The 22539-nt window shown below is 32.3% G+C and overlaps 2 protein-coding genes across 2 annotated transcripts in view; one reads left to right on the forward strand and one right to left on the reverse strand.

Moving 5' to 3' along the window:
* Positions 1–7819, reverse strand: part of LOC139514580 (G patch domain-containing protein 2-like) — a 33801-nt gene extending 25982 nt beyond the window's left edge. Inside the window, exon 1 of the mRNA XM_071303972.1 lies at positions 7699–7819. The gene's annotated coding sequence lies outside the window, so the exon portion shown is untranslated. The remainder of the gene's footprint in view (positions 1–7698) is intronic.
* LOC139514581 (sperm-associated microtubule inner protein 10-like) lies at positions 7789–16318 on the forward strand. Its single transcript, XM_071303973.1, has 3 exons — positions 7789–7915; positions 15054–15147; positions 15633–16318. The coding sequence occupies exons 1-3, from the start codon at positions 7845–7847 to the stop codon at positions 15855–15857; spliced, it is 390 nt and encodes a 129-aa protein (XP_071160074.1). The 5' UTR covers positions 7789–7844; the 3' UTR covers positions 15858–16318.
* Positions 16319–22539: the final 6221 nt, after the last annotated feature.

The raw sequence follows: 22539 nt of genomic DNA on the forward strand, positions 1-22539 counted from the left end.
GTTATGTGATCAACGCCGGTTTTAAATGCAAATTTATTTTGTAGTGTATAAATAAACTTTAGAATGTTGATTACGTATTGTCCAGTTGCAAGTACTTTATGCATGTTTAGAGCGCACAATAGTTTTGCAAGTTTTAATGTTTTTACAGTTGTACATTAACTTTAAACTAAACTTTAAACTGATGATCGCGTATTGTCCAGTTGCAAGTATGTCATGCATATTTAGAGAGAACATACAAGTTTTAATGTTTTTGCAGTTCTATTTAGAGAGAACATAGGCTACCTGTTTTTTTGTTTGGTTTTTTTTTACATTTTAACATACATGTTTTAATGTTTTTACTGTTCTTTTGTTAAGTTAACTCTAGACTGCTGGTTGCATATTGTCCAGTTGCAAGTATTTCATGCAAATTAGAGAAAACATACAAGTTTTAATGTTTTTTTCAGTTCTACTGAATAAATTAACTTTAGACTCTTGATTGCGAATTGTCCAGTTGTCAGTATTTCATGCATAATTAGAGAGAACATTAAAGTTTTAACGCGCAGAGAAAAGGACACTTTGACCCGTTAACTGTACTGTTTAACTCAACATGTTTGCTTCAAATTTACAAACGAAATAGCCGAAATGACGCCCCCACTTTAAGCCAGTTTAATTCTTCCGTTTTGAAAAATTACTAACGTGTTTATGTATATTTTTAATGAAATGGTAAAATTAGTATACGTTAATGAAATAGCAATTACCAAATAACGCTTGATATGGACACGTTTTGGGGATTGGACACGTTTGGGGGTTAGTTGAGAAATGGACACGTTTGGGCGTTTATACAAATGACACGCTTTGGCGCAGTTTTCAGCTAGACATGTTTGGGGGAATCGGACACGTTTGGGGGGAAGGACACATTTCTGAGTGTTACATATATACCATGTGACATGGTCACCATGTTGGATGTTACGTACATACTTATTGACACTATATTTATAACGATTTTTATGAACTTACCTGCTTGCTATAAATCATTTTTAAGTTATCAAATACATTTATAATAGGCCAGTTACAGGATATGGTTTTCAGCCGAATCTGCCATGTGATTCCAATCACCACGTGTCAAAGATGTATGCATAGAAATTTCCAACACATGTTGAGCAAATGGGTTAAAAAGTTTTATTTTATACTGCACAAAATATTTGGGAAATTAAAATCTAAATGGATGGTCACCCTCCGTCAGTCATATGGAATCACATTTCGCCTTTTCAGAATCTAATGCATCCTGGGTAATATTTTCAATAGTATACACCAAAACGTCCTGATTTTGTACAAACAATGAAATTACCCATGATGCTTTTGATTGTAAAATGGCCAATTATGTACTTACAGAACATTAATTATTTCTATACTACCCTAAAGAATGACGATTATGAAAGTGCTTGAAACTTCTAATAGAGCAAAGATACAGGAGCGCCTTCTCTCTGGTATAAAATGATGTCATAAAGGTGTGCAAAATTGACGATATTTTCCAGTAAATTACATGATTCCAGAAATTACCTACATGACCTATATAATATTTTTTAATAATCAATGTTTAAAAAATTCACCAATATGTGCTAATATTAAAATTTCAAGTTAATTCCATAATTACAAGTGTCATTTGGATAATAACACTGTTTTTCGGTCATTCGTATTACCCACAGTGTAGAACTACAAATGTATACACCTTATCGCTATTTTTTCGCCATTACTGGACATCACACAAGTTCCTGTAAAATTTGACATCATAATTGAAAATATCTGACGTTATAATGGAAAAGTGATAGTTGTTTGACGTCAAAAGTTCAAGCAGAACAGATAATTTCTTGACACTTGTCATCTGATTTATAACTCAAATATAAACTGTGTATGATGCAAGCTCAATTCATCTTATGTTAATATGACTTTTCAGTTTTCAGAATCCTGATTTAATTTCATTAACTTTACTTTCAATTACCGTGTTTCATCGTATATCAATATAAATAAATATACGGATATTTCCCGTCTTGTTTCCTGTTTCCCTGGTTCTGAGATATTATAGTCAGATAATAAGTAATTCCTTATATAAGTTCTGATGATTTATTAAGCTATTAATGTCCATACACTTTAAATACAGTGGTCGACGTTCTTACCATCAATCTATCAAGATAAACAAACATGGCTGCCAAATAATAAAATGATGAGGAGAAGTGAAAGAAATAAAAAGAAAAAGGAAGTTTTCAGCCCAAAGGAAATCAAAAGTAAGGCAATAATCAATTTAAATAATAAATGCACCCCAGTTTACACACCAGATACTAGCTTTGATGATGAGGAGGAGACGGTTGTTTTAAAACCGTATGAAATTTGTATCGGTTGTGGAGAAGGAAAAATTAAAAAACAAACTGATTGGATTGAATGTGATTCATGTAGAAACTGGTGGCATTGCTGTTGCGCTAATATTTCACAAAGAGACACCCAAAAATTTAATAAGTATAATATTAAATTCAGTTGTGCGTTCTGCATTATTAGAAAAATAGAAATCAGTAAAAGAGCTAAAAAAATTGTTAATACATGTACATGTAAAGAAGAAGTGGAAGTTAATGATGAAGATTACAAAGACATTAACACAAAATTACAATGCAAAGCTGATGTTCCTGTAAATGGAAAAATCTCAACAAAAAAAGAAATAAGCTGTATAGTTAATGATCCAGAACTAGTTTTGGTTGCTGATAATATAGAAAATAAAGAGCTGAGAAATAGTAAATTAATCAGAAAAGAATTAACAAAATCTGAAGATTTAAGGGATAAAGTCAAACTAGCTTACAGACTGCCATTAGGAGGAGTAGCAGTACATTTTTATAGCAAACAGCAAAAGGTTGATTTTCAAAATAAAACAGTAATAGAGGATTTTGGTAAGGATAGTTGTTGGCACAATCCTAAAAGCTGTGAGAACAACAAGGAAACTATAGGATTTGGAAAAAATGTTCCTTTAAATACTAATTTAGAAAATTTAAAAGACAAAATAGAAAGGCAAACCAATACCAATATAATTTCTATTTCACAACAAAGATATTGGGATACAAAAAAATTAATGCCAGTTGTAAAAATTAATTTTTACACACCAGAAGACCTAAACAAAGCAGAAAATATAGAAATTGAAACTGGTTACAATGGAAAAAACATTGTAATTCAAAGGAAACAAAAGTTTAAAATTATACGTTGCTATAATTGTCATCGTTTTGGACATTGTGCTAACCTATGTCAGGCCAATAAAAGATGTTTTAACTGCGGAGAAGATAATTGTAATGAAAAACTTTGTGTGAAACAAAGTAAATGTTGTAATTGTGGAGAATTACACAAAGCTTCCTCATCTCTGTGTCCAGTGTTTATAAAACTGGTCAATCAAAGAAAATTTACCAACCAAGCCTAACTAATTTATGTGTATAGCAGTATATAGTACAGAGTAAAAATATTAATTAAAGTAATTTATTTCTTTTCAACAAAATGAAGATTTTGAACAATAAAATTACAGATAATACAGTCATAGTTGGAGACCTAAATGCCAAAAGTTATCAGTGGAATAATAAAACTGAAAATATTCACGGAAAATTATTGGAGGAATGTATGAATAAATCTAAATTAATATGTGTAAATGATTGCCAAGCTTCAAGAAGAAACAGCGACAGTATCATCGATTTGTCCCTTATTACGCAAAACTTGTATAATGAAGTTATTGAATGTACAACGCTCAGTCACGAAAATATTCAGTCGGATCATATTGCAATCTTTACTAAATTAAATTCTTGTACAAATACTCAAGTTCCTTTAGAAAATGAAACCCCAAAATTTAATATCAATAAAGCAGACCTAGATGCATGGAAAACTGCCACTGAAGAATCATTTCAGAATTTAGAATTTTTTAACAATCAATCAATAGAAGAGATTTACCAAATTTTTGAAGACAAAATGATGCTGTGCATGGAAAACATAATCCCTAAAACAACAAGAAATATTAGAAAACATCATAAACCATGTTGGTGGAATAAAACAGTAGAAGAAAAGAAACACCTGCTCAACAAATGCCAGAGAGAATTTAAACTAAAAAACACACCTACAAATTTAACCAAACTAATGGAAGCAGAATCTTCGTTTACAGATGCAAAAGATGAGGCAGTGGATGAATGGTCAGCATTACTGTGTACTCAATTAAATGGAAGTAAAAACCTCAAGGAAAAATGGTCAAATTTTAAAAAATTAACTAAAAAGAATGAAAATAATTTAGTTCTACCTTTTTTAAATTCAAATGGAAATAAACTCTTTGAAGAAGAAGATAAAGAAAAAAATTTGGAAGACACTTTTTTTAAAGGCAATCATTTAAATGCTAACAATTTTGATAATGATTTTTACACTGAAATAATGGAAAAATATATCAACATCACTCTATCTGAAGAAGTAGAAGAAGAAGGGTATATGAATGAAGAAATTAGTCGAGATGAATTAGAGGGATCCATTGCCAAATTAAAGAAAAACTCTGCACCAGGACCAGACAATATTTTTACAGAATTGATTATTAATGCAGGAGACTCACTCATATCAACCTTATTACACATTTTCAACAAATCAATAGAAGAAGGAAGAATACCAATTCAATGGAAAAGGGCAAATGTAAAATTCTTAAAAAAAGCAGGTAAATCTAATTATAATCATCCATCTTCATACAGACCAATTAGTTTAACCAGCGTTTTGGGAAAAACCATGGAACGAATAATCACTACCAGAGTTGAATGCTATGTGGAATCTGAAAATATTTTAGACATAGAACAGGAAGGTTTCAGACATTTTAGATCTACAACTAATGCACTATTAAATTTAACACAATCTATACTGGATGGATTTAATTTAGATAATTTTACGTTAGCAGTTCTAATTGATTTCGAAAAGGCTTATGACAGTGTTTGGAGAGAAGGATTATTGGTAAAATTACACCAATATGGAATTAAAGGAAAAATATGGAAATGGATACAGGCTTTTCTAAATGAAAGGTACTCCAGATGTATAGTAAATAAACACGAAGGACAATGGTGTAGGACTGAAACTGGTCTACCACAAGGGTCAGTTATTTCACCAATACTTTTTAATATCTTTGTAATTGACCTTTTTGAAAAAGTAAAGGCGGGAAAATGCAAATTTGCTGATGACAGTACCTTTTGGAATACTGGTAATGATTTAGAGGAAATAAGATTAAAAACTCAAGATGAATTAAATACAATCATGAATTGGAGCAAAAAATGGAGAATAAATATTAATACAAATAAAACAGAATACTGTATTTTTTCAAGAAATAAAAAGCATCCAGGAACAGTACACCTTGTGTTAGGAAACCAACCAATTAAATACAATCCTAATCCAAAATTATTAGGAGTTACATTGGATGAAAAACTTACCTTTAGTGAACATATCAACATCATAGAAAAAAAAGCTGGAAAATCACTAGGAATATTAAGAGAAATAAAAGGAATAGGTAACATAAAAACTAAATTTCTTATTCAAGTCTACAATAGTATTATAGGTTCCATTTTTCTTTACGCAAGCTGTATTTGGCAAACAGGGAAAGAAGAACACTTAAAAAAATTAAATGCCATCCAAAGAAAGGGCTTATCTATTTGTCTAGGAGTTTCTGCAACAGCCAGTTTAGAAGTCTTACAAGTTATGGCAGGAGTTTTGCCATTAGATCTTATATTAGAAGAGAAGAAATAGCTATTAGAGATATTGCAAGACTAAATTCTTATTCAACCAAAATCCCTATCAGAAACAAAATAGATGAATGGAAAAACAAAGAAACAGTGGACAAGTTCATATCACCTTTAGGCTTAATGTTACAACAAGCAAAAAACATGAAAGAAGAAACAGATATATATCAGTATTGATGACATAGAACCAGAATATCAATTTCAAGGTCTACAAGCATCAAAATCTCCACCAGAATATTGGCGTACTCTTGGTTCCTCAAAAAACAGAACTAAAGAACAAGAAATCACAGGAAAAAATTTAATATTAAACAAACTTAACACAGTATCTCCATCAACAGTTGTTGCTTTTACAGACGGTTCTTGCCAATCCAACCCAGGACCTTGTGGAGCAGGTGCAATTGTAATCTTCAACAATAAAGAAATTGAACTTAAACAACCAGTTTCAAAAAGGGGTTCAATTCTTTTGGCAGAGCTGGTTGCAATAAAATTAGTATTAGATTATGTAAGCAGAATTGAAAACAAAACATTAATTGAAGAAGTAAAAATATTTTCGGACAGTCAAACAGCAATTGGAATTTTAACATTAAATTGGAAAATTGAAAATAACAGATCCACTTCACATGAAATTATTTCCCTTATTAAATGTATCCAAAAACACCATGGAATAAGAATTAATTTTGATTGGACCCCAGGACATGCAGATGTTAGAGGAAATGAAATAGCTGATAAACTAGCTAAAGAGGCAGCTAAAGAGGCAAATCAAATTCAGAAAGAAGCCCATATTACAGTAACTAAACAAGATATTAAAACAGCAGCAAGAATTTTAGTAAATAAAAAGTGGCAACATAGATGGGATAATAGTGATACAGGAAGATTTTATTATAACTTTCATCAGACTGTCAGCAATAAATCGACATTTAATTATCCAGATCACAAAACAGCAAAAATTATTAGAAATTTAAGATCCGGATACTACCTAAAAAATTATCAAAACAAAATCAATCAAAATATAGACCCAAAGTGTGAATGCGGTCAATTAGAAACTGTGGAACATTATTTACTATTTTGTGAAAATTATGAAGAGGCAAGACAGAAACTTATACATGAGATATACTTCAACACAGGATCGTTACATATTGATTTGGAACTTTTATTGTCAATAGAAAAAAACGACAATGTCTCCGTCTCTAATGAAACACTAATGCGATTGTTGGGTGACTTTATTTGCGAGTCGCGCCGGTTTGATTAATGTAATGTTAGATTTTTTTTAATTTTTTTCTTTATTTTTTTTCTTTCTTTTCCTTTAAATTTTCATGTTAATTAATAAATGTAGATATATTTTTTAATTTTTGGAAAAATATGTTAAGCACAGTTGCCACCTAATAGTATGTATTTTAAAGTACAAGTGAGTTGTTTACCAGAGTGAAATATAAATACACGCGAGATTTAAATAATTACAAGGGAGACAATCCAGTGTCAACAGCGACACCTACAGAATACAGAATACAGAATTATTGTAATTAAAAATAATATAAGGTTATTGCATGAATATTGGGGAATATTGTCCCAAGTAGAATTTTATATTGCACGAGCTTGCGAGTGCAATATATGTTCTACGAGGGACAATATTCCCCAATATTCATGCAATAACCCTTTTATTGTATAGCAATATAATATTTGAAAGTAAAAATTGGTTTAAACTAACATTTTGTCGTTGATGACGTCATGAATTTTGAAGATTTATTGCACTAGTGCAATATTGGAATTTATTGCACACTTACTTTTGGTTACTTTCTGTGGGAAATATTATATTGCTATACAATAATACTATTTATTGTATTTGGGGAACTACTTCTCCCTATTTGGTTAAATAACCAGCCAGTTTAAAAATGGTGCAGGTCATAAAGTGTGGGAACATATGAATTAAGTAATCAATGATAGATCATACATTTAGCATTTCAATTAAATGATCATAAAAGTCAAACTCCGCTGCTTTCTGTTTGCAAAAAAATCCAATATGTCACAGCTGAGCCTCCATGTTTGTTTTTATCTCGCCGCTTCTCGTACAATCTCGCGTTATTTCAATCAGCAAAAATGGAAGGAGCAGGCAAGGCAACGATCAACCAAAAATTTGCTGAAAATCTTTTTAAATACAGTCGTCAGAGGTATTATACAGACATGGTGTACAGATTAATGCATTTATGTTATATTATGCCATATTAATTGGTGATTTTTTTTTGTTAGGAGCTAAAAATCACAAAAATGAGCAGTTGTCAAGGACAACAAAATCATGAATGAAGTGAGAACATTAAGTAAAATACATGAAGTATCTCACATGACAGGCTGGAATGACATGATTTATAATGAAATACACCCTGAAAGATTCAGTCTTGATGAATTGCGAAGTTATTCTAAAATACTGATCCCTTTAGTTTGGGTTTTTGTGTCTACAGTGTGACCATCCGAAAGGTTCCTTTTAAATTTTGAGATCATACATATATATAAAATATATGACGCCACAATGGAAAATTGAATTGTTCTATGACGTCAATAGTTCAAGTGACACAGATTCTCTGATTAAATTGTGTAGATTTCCAAATAGCGATAGGTGTATTGGGTGTTTGAACGCTGTATACAACTATATTGCATTGGGTGTCATTTATTTTTACGTATACACTTAGCATTATATCTGCAGCTCTAAATTGTTATTTCTTAAAAAAAACAGTCTTTTACTTTTACAAGGGTCCCAACCCATAAAGAGCTATACTTAAATGCTTAACTATTCTCAACTCCAAACCTTACATACCCTAAGTCTTTAGTCTTTAGTAAGTGTCCCAAATGACACTGTAAACACTTGTGTATGTTTCCTCTTTTGTAGTTTCTTGACATATGTAATGTTCACTCATGTACTTAATTGAAATTGTGGCTGCTGCTTAAAAAATTTTGACCTAATTTTGATATAGATTTATAGTGTTTTTTGCTGTATAGTGTTTTTGAATCTACCAGACTCCGTTAAATAATTTTCCAGATGGCACAATATCTCATTTCGATTGTCTCTATTAATGTCTTCTTCATCGATTCCTAATAAGGTGTCTAAATCCATGTGTATATTTCCTGTAATAAAGTAAATAGATGTTCTCATCCTCTCTCTAGCCTCCTCATAGTTAGAACAATGTAAAAGGTAGTGTTCTACAGTTTCTGGCTCTCCACAGGAACAGTTTTTGTCTGATGATGGTATAATTTTGGATTTATAATCATTTAGATCACAACATGCACAATAACCTGTTCTCAAACTAGTTGTAATTGAAAACGACCATTTGGATGGTAAATCTTTTGGTATTTTCTGACAGACTTTTTGATGATAGTTGTAATAATTTCTGCCACGTTGACTTGATTCCCATTGGTTCTGCCATTTTCTTAAAACACTTTCTCTTGCTGCACGTTTTATATCCTGCCTGGTTACTTCTGATGGTTCTTCTATTTTTTCAGCTTCTTTAGCTCCTTTTTTGGCCAGTGAATCAGCAATGTCATTTCCTTGGATATCAGCATGACCAGGTGTCCATTCAAAATTTAATGGAATTCCATTCATCTTTAATACTTTCATGTTTTTCTTAATTTCTCTTATGACTTTGATGTAATTCTCTGATTTCCAGTTTAAAGTTAAAATTCCAATTGAGGTCTGACTATCTGAAAAAAGTGTAATTGAGTCTGTTAATTAAACCCATACTTAACAAATTAATTAAATAAAGTTTTCAGTTTGGACAAGGTTATTTTCATGAAGAATACACAGATGAACATAGAAGTAGTCATGAGTTTGACTTGAGTTATGTTCAGTTTGAAATCAGTAATGTGGTGTTAAATTTTAACTCCCCTTTCTGGTATCGTTCATTGTACAATAAAGGATTTCCAAGAAGTTCTTCTTCTTCTTCTGTCGTTCATCAGCAACGGAAAAATACCATCATGCTGATGCTGTGTCATCAAGTGCAGGTGCTGTACAAGTTGTGACCAACAAAACTGAAAAGTAAATAAATATATACAAGTTTAAAGTTGTGGTCGGTGCAGGATAAAAACAAGGATGATCTTTACAGCATCACTGTGACTCTGGTCTCAGGAGGGAAGTGTGACCAGAGGTTTTCCTTGAAAGAGTCCAAGTCGGTGTCAGTTGCAATGTTTCCTGGTAGATGGTTCCAGTCTCAAATTGTTCTCGGGTAGAAGCTGTACTCGCTTTCGGAGGTGTTGCATTGTGGCTGCATGATGCTGACTGTGTGGCTATGAAGTGTTTTCCTGTTGTTGACGAGGTAGTATTTGGGAATTTCAGTGGCTACTTGGTGGTACAGTATTTTCTGAAATAATATTAAGCGATTTGCTGTTCTTCTCGTTTCAAGGGTACATGTAGGCCAATTCAAAGATTGTATAATTGCGGCAAAGAGCCGGGTTGGTAGTTGTAGTTCTTGGTTACAAATCTTGCCGCCCTGTGTTGTACCATTGCTGTATGTTTTATGTCCTTTATCCAATGGGGGTGCCATACTTAACTGCTGTATTCCAGCTGTGGTCTTACCAGAGCAATGTAAGCGTGTTATTTAATTTCTTGAGGGCATCTATATTAATTTCTTCTTACAAAATTTAGTTGTTGTGAAGCTTTGTTAACTTTTAAGGTAATGTGATGGTTCCAATTGAGCTTGCTGTCCAGCTCCACCCCTAGATATGGGTTATGTTCTTTTAGTTCCAGCTTTGTAGAATGTAAGAAGTATGGTCTTATAATTCTATTACGCATGTTATATGTTGTCTGTAGAACGTAGCATTTAGTAGTTAAAGGGACAAGCTAGCTGGCTACTCTCAGGAGGCAGGTTTAGGGGGGAGCAGGGGGCCTTGGACCCCATTTTTTGGGGGAAAAAGGTTTGATCATCTAAGAAATCACTAGAGCAAACCCCTCTTATGTTAGTCACTGGGCCCTCCCCCCCCCCCCCCCCCTTTATGCAAATTTCTGGATCAGCAGCTGACTGTCATTTCAATGTAGGATAGGGTCAATACCAGAATTTCTTAATACAAAGAGTTTAAGATAACAGGTGAATGAAACATAGAAACAAACATTTGCACACACCCTTAGATAATATTTTGTTCACTAAAGACGAGCTCAACTTTCTATTATAATTATGAATAAGTTTGTTACATCATTGGAAGTAGAAATTTGGAAATAAGGAGATGTGGTTGCCAAATGTGAATCAGAATTTTTTAATTGATTTTTCCCCCATTATTTTCTTTAACAGAGCTTTCAGGTAATCAGTTCACATTTAGACAGCTAGATTTATACATTATACTTATTGCAGATTTATTTTTCACTTTATATGGTACACTGTCAACATGAGGGTTTCAATTATAGTATATATGACACTTTCTGTATTTTCACGTTTCATACAAATGAATGTTGGCGGAGATGCCTAAATTATTTCACTTTTTAACAAAATTCATTCTGAAAGGTCATGTCTTAGTGACAACCATAATTATAAAAGAAGAAAAAAATTATTGGACACCTCAGCAAACAACTTACTGCTTATTTTTTGCAAGGGGTTTAAAAGTTGAGCAAGTTTTCAAGTACTTTTATACATGTATTATGCATGTTATGTAGCCAATTGAAACTAAATAGATACATGTATGTTATTCATTTGGTTCTGATGGTTGAAAAGCATATTTTTCCTGTTTAGAAAAATAAAAGCAGTCAAGCAATTTAGACTAGGCTTTAAGTTCAAAAGTTTAACTTAGTTTAGCTAATTTTTAACTTTAGAAAGGCAAGCATTTATTATAATTAGGATACTTATAGTATTTTGAATACACAGTTGCATTATTAGCTCATATTAAACCTTATGGTAATATTGGTAAAGTAGATTAAAGGAGCCAGGAGAGGAGAAAGTTCCCCCTTGTCCATACTTCTATAAAAGGTCAACAGAAGCCAGGAGAGGAGAAAGTTCCCCCTTGTCCATACTTCTATAATTGGTCAACAGAAGCCAGGAGAGGAGAAAGTTCCCCTTTGTCCATACTTCTATAAATGGTCAACAGAATAAAATGTTGATAATAACAATTCATACAACTGGACCATGAAATTCCAAAAAAATAGAAATGGTAGTTTTTTGCCATTTCACATTAAATGCAAGAAGTTTAAAGCTCAAATACAAATTTTTAGTTATATTAATATACAATGTAGTATTAAACTGATATGTGAGGGCAGACTAAACATATGGTATGAAAAATTTGAAACTTTTTGATTTTACAAATTAACGGGATTGTAAAAAATTGCATTATAAAGCCTGCTTTACAATAATGAATTGATTTTACAGAAATTGTCAATATCTTACATGTAACAATTTCCTTTGTAAGACACAGTGTGCTTGATTATGGTTATAATTTATACCTACTTAGCTGTATTTTTGCAAGTGCTATACAATGTATATATATATTGTGTTTTAATGGCAAATCACATGTTAAGTCCTTCACTTTTATTTTATGCAGTTTTGAAAAATCAGGTAATAGTTATTCAAGAATGTTCACATGTATTCTGCCTTGCATTATATTTGATAAATGAATGTGTAATGCTTTGATAAATAGTCTATGGTGGATTCATTAATATTTGTTGGATACCAATTTTCGTGAGAACCACAAATTTAAATGTTCAACGAAATACATATTTTCAAAAGGAATGTATGCAAACTTTTTCAAAACCACAAATTTATATATCCATGAATATGCAAGTTTTCCTCTATTCACGAAAATTGGTACCCACGAAAATAAATCAATCCACAGTATTTTTAACAATTATGGATCTTGTTTAACAGAACAGTAATCAAATATGCATGGCTTCGTATAGAATAGTCACACCAAGAAATAAACGTGCAGCTTTATGACATGATATTTAAACATACACAAATGTACATACATGTATATGTGTATATAGTATAACAATAATAAGTATAACTGTATTAAAAAGATAAGGATATTCCCAAAATGTGTAAGTAAAGTTTAATGTGAGTTATTTCCCTTGTGGGCACAGTAGCTAATGAATTCATGAATATCATTTATTTTTTTTACTCCCCGGAATAATTTGTGCAGTCCTCTATTATTGATAAACAGACTTTTATCCATTTTATATGGGAATTTTCTATCTTTGCTTCAAATTTTTCTATGGCATAAAAGGAGTAGGTCCGGTAAGGACCGATTTTGGCCTCAAATTTCAGTTTCATCTGACGAAAGATTTTGACGACTTTTTAAACACTTAAGTGTCTATTTCATATGATTCAATTCATTTATGTGAAAGATTTTAACTTATTTAGTCATAAAAATCGATCCAATTCAAGCTCAAAAATGAAAAATCTACCAAATATGCGAAAAAATGTCACTTTTCAGATGGTTTCTGTCAAAAACGAAAGTGGCCGCATCCGTGTTCATCCTCAATCTTTTCTTTATATATGTTATGTATTATCATCAAATACAACTTCCATTTCAAAATTTTGGATGAACACGAATGCGGCCACTTTCGTTTTACACGGAAACCGTCTAAAATTTAACTAAAATGCTGGAATTGTGAAGATTTCAGTAATTTAGCATGACTTATTGGTGCTAGTACCCAATATATGTGCATTGTATTGTCAAAAAAAAAACATATTTATGTAGCAGAACCATTCTACTATCCAATAAATAACTACAAGTTTACATTTTAACAATTTTGTAAAACTGCTATATTTTGGGGTCGAAAAGAGGTCTTACTGGACCTACTCCTTTAATTATAAAATGTGATAAATTACTTAATTTCTCATGATAGTCATAAAATCATTGCAAAGTACAAGTAGCTTTTCAAAAAAAAGAAATGTTTTTTTTAGTATGAAAACCCTTAAAAGGGGAAATATTAATCGGTGCTGTATTATAAAGGAAAACATCAATTTACCATTTTCTCTATAATACATGTATAAGATTAGGAGATTTCTTTTTTTTTAGCTTTCCAAATTTTGCCATAAAATGGTGTTTTTAAGGTTAAACCTTGTCTTTGAAGCTAGAATTATTTCAGAAATTTAAAGCGGGATGTTGAGTTAAGTTAGATGGTTTTAACTTTAAGTATTCGAGTGTTTTTATACCAATTAAAATTATTTTAGCATGGTTAAACAGATGAAGAAATCTAATGACAAATGTTCACCATATAGAAAGATTTTTGCAATTTTGTGATAAAAATTATGCATGGTTATAAATAACATACTTATATTATTGTATACACAACATATATATTTATATATTACGGATTACAAATGTGTCGAGGTTTCTGATTGGATAACAACACAGAGATGTCAGTATATATTCAGGAAACTGCCGGGGTATATACGACGTTTTTATCCCCAATTGGAACCTCAAAAACGTCATCATAACACCGGTTACTATGTGACGTAGTCATAAGCTATCAGACTGTCAGAGGTTCACAGAGGGAAAATAATGACGTGCTTCAGTCAATAATACATTTTTGATACAAAATCACGCAATTAACACTTTTAATACTTTAATTTGATGTTGAAAGTGTTATTATAAATTATTACATACACGATAAAATTATGTTCACAGCAAATTAGAAAATCCTTCACGTATGCCGAACATATCAGGTTGGGTTTTTCAATATATATGTGTTGTCAACAAATACCTGCACTGGAAAATAACATTAAGTCAGGGGTAATCCGTAATATATGTGTAATTCAGGTCTCAGAAAGGGTATATACTGTGACATTCCCGGCTTAGGGCTTATATCCCCTTCGCCTTCGGCTCAGGGGATATAAACTCTAAGCCGGGAATGTCACAGTATATACCCTGTCTGAGACCTGAATAACATATAATATTGCAATATTTGAAATAAAATGTGTCTTGCTAAATACTGCACATTTAGAAATTAAAACTATCATTTATAAATGCAACATTTGAACAACAGTCAAGTATGAAAGCCAAGGTGTAACACAGTAAGAATCATTGTTATGTTTATATCTGAAGTTGAAACGCAAAATTCAGCTTTTATTGAAATTTTGTAAAATGTCTGATGTTTGTTTAACCAAAAATTGTCGAAAATGTCCAAACTCTCAACTGTCTTATTCTTATGCAGTATTTAAAAATAATAATATAAAAAATAATTTGTATTTATTATTCTTACAGGAACACTCAGTTAGCCTCGGATACAAGATATCTGCTATTGCTCAATAATCAATTCAAAAATTGATATAAGAAATTTGCTTATAATGAAATATAAAACAACCAATAAAGATTTACTTTTAACTGTTTTATTAGGGTACCAGACTACTCCAGAAATCACCCAGTTGTTCCTTCAATGTATGTACCAGAATGGAAAACAGACATGAAAAACAGGAAATTAATAGTAAAGGTATATTTATATGAAAATTACAGAAACAGTCGTAATAAATAAAGTGATCCTTAGTCTATGTCCAGCACGAGGCAATGTATTTCTATCTCCTGCTCCCCAAAACACAAACAAAATAAAACCTTTTCAGATAAAAATATACAATAAACCAGCTTTGATATGAATTTGTCTTTATCATTGCTGAGGTCCAATAAATCTAAGCTGAATCACTATTGGTTAGAAATTGTCTTTATTTGTGTTGAGGTCCAATAGACTGAATTTGATTTGAAATTTTCTTTATATCTTTGCTGAGGTCCAAAAGACTGAATATGATTGGATATTTTCTTTATTTTTGCTAAGGTCAAATAAGCTAGCTGACTTTGTTTTCAAATTTTCTTTTTTCTGTACTGATTTCCAATAAGATCTGACTTTGATTAAAAATTTTCTTTTAAAATCTGTGTGAGATGTTTCACTTTTATTTATGAAAATATGATTGATATGTTTTACAGAATGCTGAGCTTGGCGGTGTCCCACATTTTGAGCATGATGAGAATCTATTTTTAGAAAAGAGGGAACAAATGTTTTACAATGTTGAAGATCGCAATAGAGTTGAGTCCAAATACCCAGTTCGTGATCGTAGCAAACTCCTCCGCCCAGATTTTCACCACGAGACTTCAAAATATCAGAGCGAATTAATGTTTAGACGGGATGAGGACTACGTTATGAAGGCTTGATCACCTGTGATAATTGTTACCACTTTAGACATCAGTATTATTGCACCATGTTTTGTTATTCTAGTACTGTAATGTCTTGCCATATGTTGAGTAAGACATTTTTTATTGCCAACAGCTGTATACAGTGTTGTGTTTTTATCATTTTACATTTTGGCTATCTTTTTCAACCAAATTTTGTTACAAACTATATTCTCACTAGGGCTTTCAATAAATTGGAGAAAGGGATTTCCTTTATTTTAAATTCACACATACAAGTATCATTCACTTCAAATTAGTGCTTAACAGTATTAAGTACAGATTTTTTTTATCACATTTATTCTTGTACATTGTTTGTTGTTTTTGTAAAATGTCTATTTATACATATATATAATTTTTGTTTTGTACCTTTTATGATACTTGTTGGATTTGTGTCTGCATTTCTATTTCTTGATTTTAAAAAATGTAATAAAAATTAAATTTAATTGTTTGTTGTCAGAATTATTTTTAAATAGTTTTATCAGATAAAGAAAAAAAACCAATACTCCATCAATTTTATTTTATGCATAACTCATGGTCATTTCTTTCTAGAGAAACTTTTAGAAAAGCTACTTGACAGTTTATTTTTTGTGGAAGATGGAAACATTGTCTCAGAAGGTATTGGCATTACCTCTCTGTGATCATTGTCAATACCTTTAATGATTTAATGTTATACTCTCATTATGGAATAGGCTTCTTTATTTAGCCTTATTTTAAGATAAGATGAAATATATGGCATAGTTGCTGGTTGCACCTTAAGTATCTGAAACTAATCAGATGTCAATTATTTAACAGATGGGACTAAAGTTACATTTGTGAATGCATCAAATATTCATCAGATCTATTTATCTACATGAATCTGTGAAATATTCATACAAGTATATGAAATGGGTGGGTACCAATGTCCCTAATGACATAACTATTCACCAGAGACCGAATGATGTTTATGTTAGATCAGCTGTCAACAATGAGAAAACCCATACTGTAAAGTAAGGCGCACTCAACAATGAGAAAACCCATACTGTAAAGTAAGGCGCACTCAAAATGGTACAATTATAAAGAAGCACAACAAAAATTAACTTTACATCAATTAAAAAAGGCTCGACTCATCAGATTGACACAAAGCTCAAATGACAACTATCTTATTAAACATAAAGGACCAAAAAAAAATCCGATTTAAGAGTACTTACAGCTGCTAAAAGCTAGTTCAAATCCATTTACAACTAATAAATAATTCATGTTTCTCAGACTAAAATAAGGATCAGTACACATCCAATGGACAAAGATCTTCAGAAAAACATGACCATGTGCAATGCCAACATATAAGTATTTACAAGATATATGGTCAATTGACAATATTACTGCTAGCAAGGTGAATGTATTTCAATAGCAATCTTACCACATCTTCTTATATATATATCCGTCTAGTAAATGGAACATAATCAGATAATTAATCTTCAGTTTTATTTTGCTGGTCCAGTGGTCACCATGAAATGTTTGGCAACCTATCTCTCCATGGTAGTCTCTGCATGACCTAATATTGTGTTCCTACAACTTGTTTCTTATGAAGAGAGATTGTTACATCCTTCTAGTAATGATTCCTTCTTCTTCCTTTTAAGTCCCTATTCTTGCTAGCTGCTTCAGGTCACAGGTACTCAGTTAGCAGATTAAAATTTTGTTAATCAATGTTTTTTTATATTTTTATTAGTATTTCCTGTTTGTTTTCTAGCAATGTGCAGTTTACTGTCCATATCCATATACTGAAAAAATTCAATCTGCTAACCGAGTCCCTGTGCTTCAGGTGTGTTTGCAAAGTTAGTGCATCTCTTAAATTTTGTACATGTATCATCATTTTCTGGAGAAATACATGTTATCTTATGTCAAGTTCTTCTGATATATTATGTAGATCTATACTTGTAGTAAATATGATGCCAGTGGCGGATCCAGCCATTTTAAAAAGGGGGGTTCCCAACCCAGAGTAAAAAGGGGGGGTTCCAACTAAATGCTCCCATTCAAATGCATTGATCGTCCAAAATTAGGGGGGTTCCAACCCCCGGAACCCCACTGGATGTGACAGCTATCCAACGAATGAACAGAGGAGGATTTAGGGGGGCCCGGCCCCCCCCTTTTTGGGAAAAAATTTGGTTGCTTATATAGGGAATCACTGAAGCGTGACTGGAGCGGGCCCCCTCTTAGGTCAGTCAGTGGGCCCCCACTTATGAAAATTTCTGGATCCGCCACTGATGAACATACCATAAAAGGTTCATACAGAGCAACCTACAGACTTCTTTTCCTTTGATGTTGGTGGTAGATATTTGGTTGTTTCTATCAATTTATTCACAGCTTTTGTGGACTGACGTGGTAATGTCACGTATATGTTGTCTTTTGCTCTCTGGATGTCTTTGTTTTTCTTGTCGTTGGATTGCTGTATCATTGATTGTTGATTACTTACCGTCCAGTGACAAATATTTCATTCATGTTCAGAACGAGAATAACACAATAAATACAATAGTCAGGTCTTACTATAGAAGCCGCCCGGATAAGGTTCTAGGGAATCTGGACGGCCAATGGAAAAGGTGGGTATATTGGATAGGGACAGATCTTAAGCCTGGCTAAGTACCGATCAACGAGTTGTTGCAATGGGTCTTGGTGTTAAAATTGCATTGCACTCTACATGAGACAGCGGATACAACGTCCCCCTCAGAGACGTCCCCATTCTGACCGCACTTTGCTGTGTAGCTTGTTCATCCCACACAGCCAAAACGACGTCCCACTTTGGCGAGGGTTTTACTGCCATTTGGCAGAGGAAGACTAATGTTGACCATATTTTTATTCCACAGTCACCCTATGGGTTTAACATTGACGTATATTCCATATCTCCTTTTCCTATTCAACCATTTCCAGGTACACTGTCAAGTTAATATTGTCTTTAGTCTATAAAGTTGTGAATTAAGGTAGCACAATACAAAAGATAGATTATTTTATCAAAATTTAATTTTTAACATTTTTTAATACTTATTTTCATACTTGACCTGTAGAAAAAATAAAATATCCAATTTGATTTACTGTTAATGATTTTTGATGCTAATTACTTTTGTAAACAAATACACGTGTTTGACCAGAGTAGATTACAACATGTGGGCAGTCCTTATTACTGTTTATAAATGAGATAATTGGTCAGTTTTATGACCAGTGATCAGTAACACAGATAACATTTATCCAAGAGGCCCTTATGGGGGATTTTGTCAAGTCAGTAATCTGCATCAGACAGGATGGATAGCAAGTCAATAAAAAGGAAAAGAGGTAAAAAACCTACAAAGGATAAACAGTCAATGCCCTTACAGCGTAAAAATGATCTGCTGGAATCTGACAAAGGATCTTATTATAACCAGGTACAACTACATGAACAGCTTTTAAATGAGGATTATGAAGAAAGTTCTGATACAGACAGTAGCATTGATTTTGGAAATCAAAGTGTGTCCTTTAAAAAATTGAATTCATCTTCTATTAGTAGAGAAGAAAATGAAAAAGAAGATAGTGACAGTGATCTAGATATGAACATCGAATGGACCACTGAAAGCAGACAGTTTAACAATGAGAAATCAGATGATGATGATGATGATGATGATGATGATGATGATGATGATGAAACAATTTCTGAAATTCATGGCAGACTAATAATGCATTTGAAATCTTTGCAAGAAAGTGTCATTTCAGCAGCAGTGTGTCGGAAATGTCATGTTGGATCACTTAAACTTGAAAACTTGCCAGGTCAACGTGGGTTATGCTCAAGACTTCAGTGGATTTGTGAGAACTGTAACAATAAATGTGAATTTTATTCGGATTCCAATACTGGATATGGATCTGGTCATTCTAAGGACATTAACAGGCTGTCTGTCATGGCAATGAGAACCATAGGGAAATCTCGAAATGCTCTGTTAAAGTTTTGTTCTATAATGGACTTACCGGCTCCTATAAATTATAAACCATTTAAAAAACACACTGAAGCACTAAAGGAGGCATCAGAAAAGACATGTAGGGATAAAATGATAGAATCAGCAGAGGAATTGAAAATCATCAAGAGGGATTCATCTGAATGGGATGGAGAAGGACTGTGCAAGTGTGCAGTATCTGTGGATGGATCATGGTCCCATGTAGGATACTGTGCGAGGAATGGATTTGTTAGTGTAATATCTGTTGATACTGGAAAAGTTCTTGACTATGTGACTTTGTCAAATGAATGTAAAGGATGTAAACAATGGGAACGTGAGAGAAAAACTAACACAAGAGAATTTCTCTCATGGTTTGTTGAACATGACAAGGTGTGCACTCTCAATCATGAAGGCTCAGCAAAAACCATGGAAGCTCAGGGTGCTGTCATGCTATTCCGAAGGTCACAAAATTTTAATGGATTACAGTATACAACATTTGTTGGAGATGGGGACAGCTCAGCCTATGGCAGTGTTGTTGACAGTCACCCTTATGGTCCAACCATTATTATACAGAAAGAGGATTGTGTTGGTCACATACAAGGACGCATGGGAAAACATCTCAAGAGATTAGTTGACCAAAACAAAGGTATGTTTATCTTTCATTAACGTATAATAATTTCTAAAATATACTGATCTACTTATAATATCAAATATGATATCTGCATATGATGAAGGCTGAGATTATCAATTAATTTATTGACACAAATGTTGTAATTGTATGTAAATTATCATGACACAGCTTGAGTCAATCAGGATCAGTAATGCCATCACTATAACTGGTTTTGTTTGTCTGTTTGTCCATTTTAACTCTAATTAGAAAATAAACAAACACAAACGTGATTAATAGTAAATTGAATTAGATTTATACTTGAGCAAAAAATAAATTAATGTGTTATGTATGGAATTTGAATGCTTTTTGGTTTTTTTTCTCTCTCCATTTTTTCTTGTGTGATATTTGTAACTGGTATTGTAAAAAATTTATATGTGGCTAACAAAATGTGAATAAAATCCTAAATCTTTCAGGTAAAAAACTTGCAGATGGGAAGCAAATGACTGGGAAAGGAAGACTGACAAACAAACTAATTAATAGCTTCCAAGTATTTTATGGTATGGCGATCAGAAAGAACAAAGGTGATGCCTTGGCAATGCAAAAAAATGTGATGGCCATACTTTATCATTATTCCAGTACTAAAGAGGAACCACAACATCATTTCTGCCCAGAGGGAGAGTCATCATGGTGCAAATGGCAGGTTGACAAAGTTTCAGGAACAAGAAATTACCTACCCCTGAAAAATCCTTTAAGTCCAGTACTAGTTGAAATGATCAAACCGGTCTTTGATAAATTGTCTTCTCAGCAATTATTAAAAGGAGCAGAAAAATGTTTGACTCAAAATCAGAATGAGTCATTACATCATGTAATATGGAGTTACCTTCCTAAAGGAGAGTATCACAGTCCTACTGAAACACTATTAGGAGTTGCACTTGCTGTGGGACATTTCAACGATGGAATGGTCAATTTCAACACCCAGCTATTTTATGAAATTAATCTCAAAGTTGGAATAAACAACAAATCGATATGGGAAGCTATTGATAATACAAGGCTGAGACATGCAGCATACAAACATAGTGACAATGTTAAACAAAGAAGAAAAGATCTGAAAGCAATGGAGGCTGCAAAACTTGACTCTTTGCAGTATGATGATAGTTATTCAAAGGAACAATACTATAGTAAAGATGTGTCTGTAAACAATAGTAAAAACAAAGCACAACGAAAATGCAAGAAATGTGGGAATCCCATGAAAGGACATAAGAGGGGTTCGTGTGAGCAGGCAACTGTAGACTAACACCTTTACTTATTGTATATATATTTATTGTTTTGTCTAATCTATGTTTATTTGTTCAGATTTCCATTATGTCATTCTTCCTGCCTACAACTTCACAGAACTGCACCATTGATACTTTGAAGGCATCCTGTAATAGATAAAATTGGAGTTATTTTAATTTTTTTTGATTTTATCATATTTACAAAAGTTTTACAAAAAAGTAATTCTAATGATCATTATCATTGATTCAATTTTAAAAACAAAAAACAAATTCAATTTGATTTTTAATGCTTTAATCTTAAAAATTCATCTAAATTTACAAGAACTATTTGCCACTGGACATAAAGCAAACAACAGTCACAAATAATTAATAAATAAGGACAAACCTTTTTTATTTCTCCTTTCACATCAAAGGGTACTAATGATCTCAGGTATTTCAAAACTTCATTTGGCCAGGCATAGTGGGCATTTTCAGGGCCTATCTCTGCTTCCTGTCAAAATAAGAAGTTGATCTAGAATTCTTGAAGAAAATTATAAATAAAGTCGCTCTATATTTCATTATGATTATAACATTTCTTAAATTTTAAATGATCTAAAGTCATTGTTTATTACAAAAATGTAGTCCTTAAATAATTTTATATTTTTAAATGGTCTGTATGATTTGTTGTATTTGTTATATACATGTACATACCTTCATAGAATGTGCCCAGTTGCAATAAAAAATCCAACGAATTTTCCTGTCACCCCTATTTCTTCTTCTCTGAGAAGTAACACTATCTCCAATGAATTCTGCAAACTGCTCCCCATTTAACCTACATGAAATAATAAATGACAATGATGACCTTTTAATGC

Source organism: Mytilus edulis, chromosome 3 (assembly GCF_963676685.1).
Source record: "Mytilus edulis chromosome 3, xbMytEdul2.2, whole genome shotgun sequence".
Taxonomy (NCBI): Eukaryota; Metazoa; Mollusca; class Bivalvia; order Mytilida; family Mytilidae; genus Mytilus; species Mytilus edulis.

Bases quoted from the DNA above. Each gene is read 5' to 3' on its own strand.
- LOC139514581 (XM_071303973.1), top strand. From the start codon at position 7,845: ATGGAAGGAGCAGGCAAGGCAACGATCAACCAAAAATTTGCTGAAAAT. The intron at 7,916-15,053 runs GTATTATACAGA...CTGTTTTATTAG, and splicing joins TTTAAATACAGTCGTCAGAG to GGTACCAGACTACTCCAGAA. The intron at 15,148-15,632 runs GTATATTTATAT...TATGTTTTACAG, and splicing joins ACAGGAAATTAATAGTAAAG to AATGCTGAGCTTGGCGGTGT.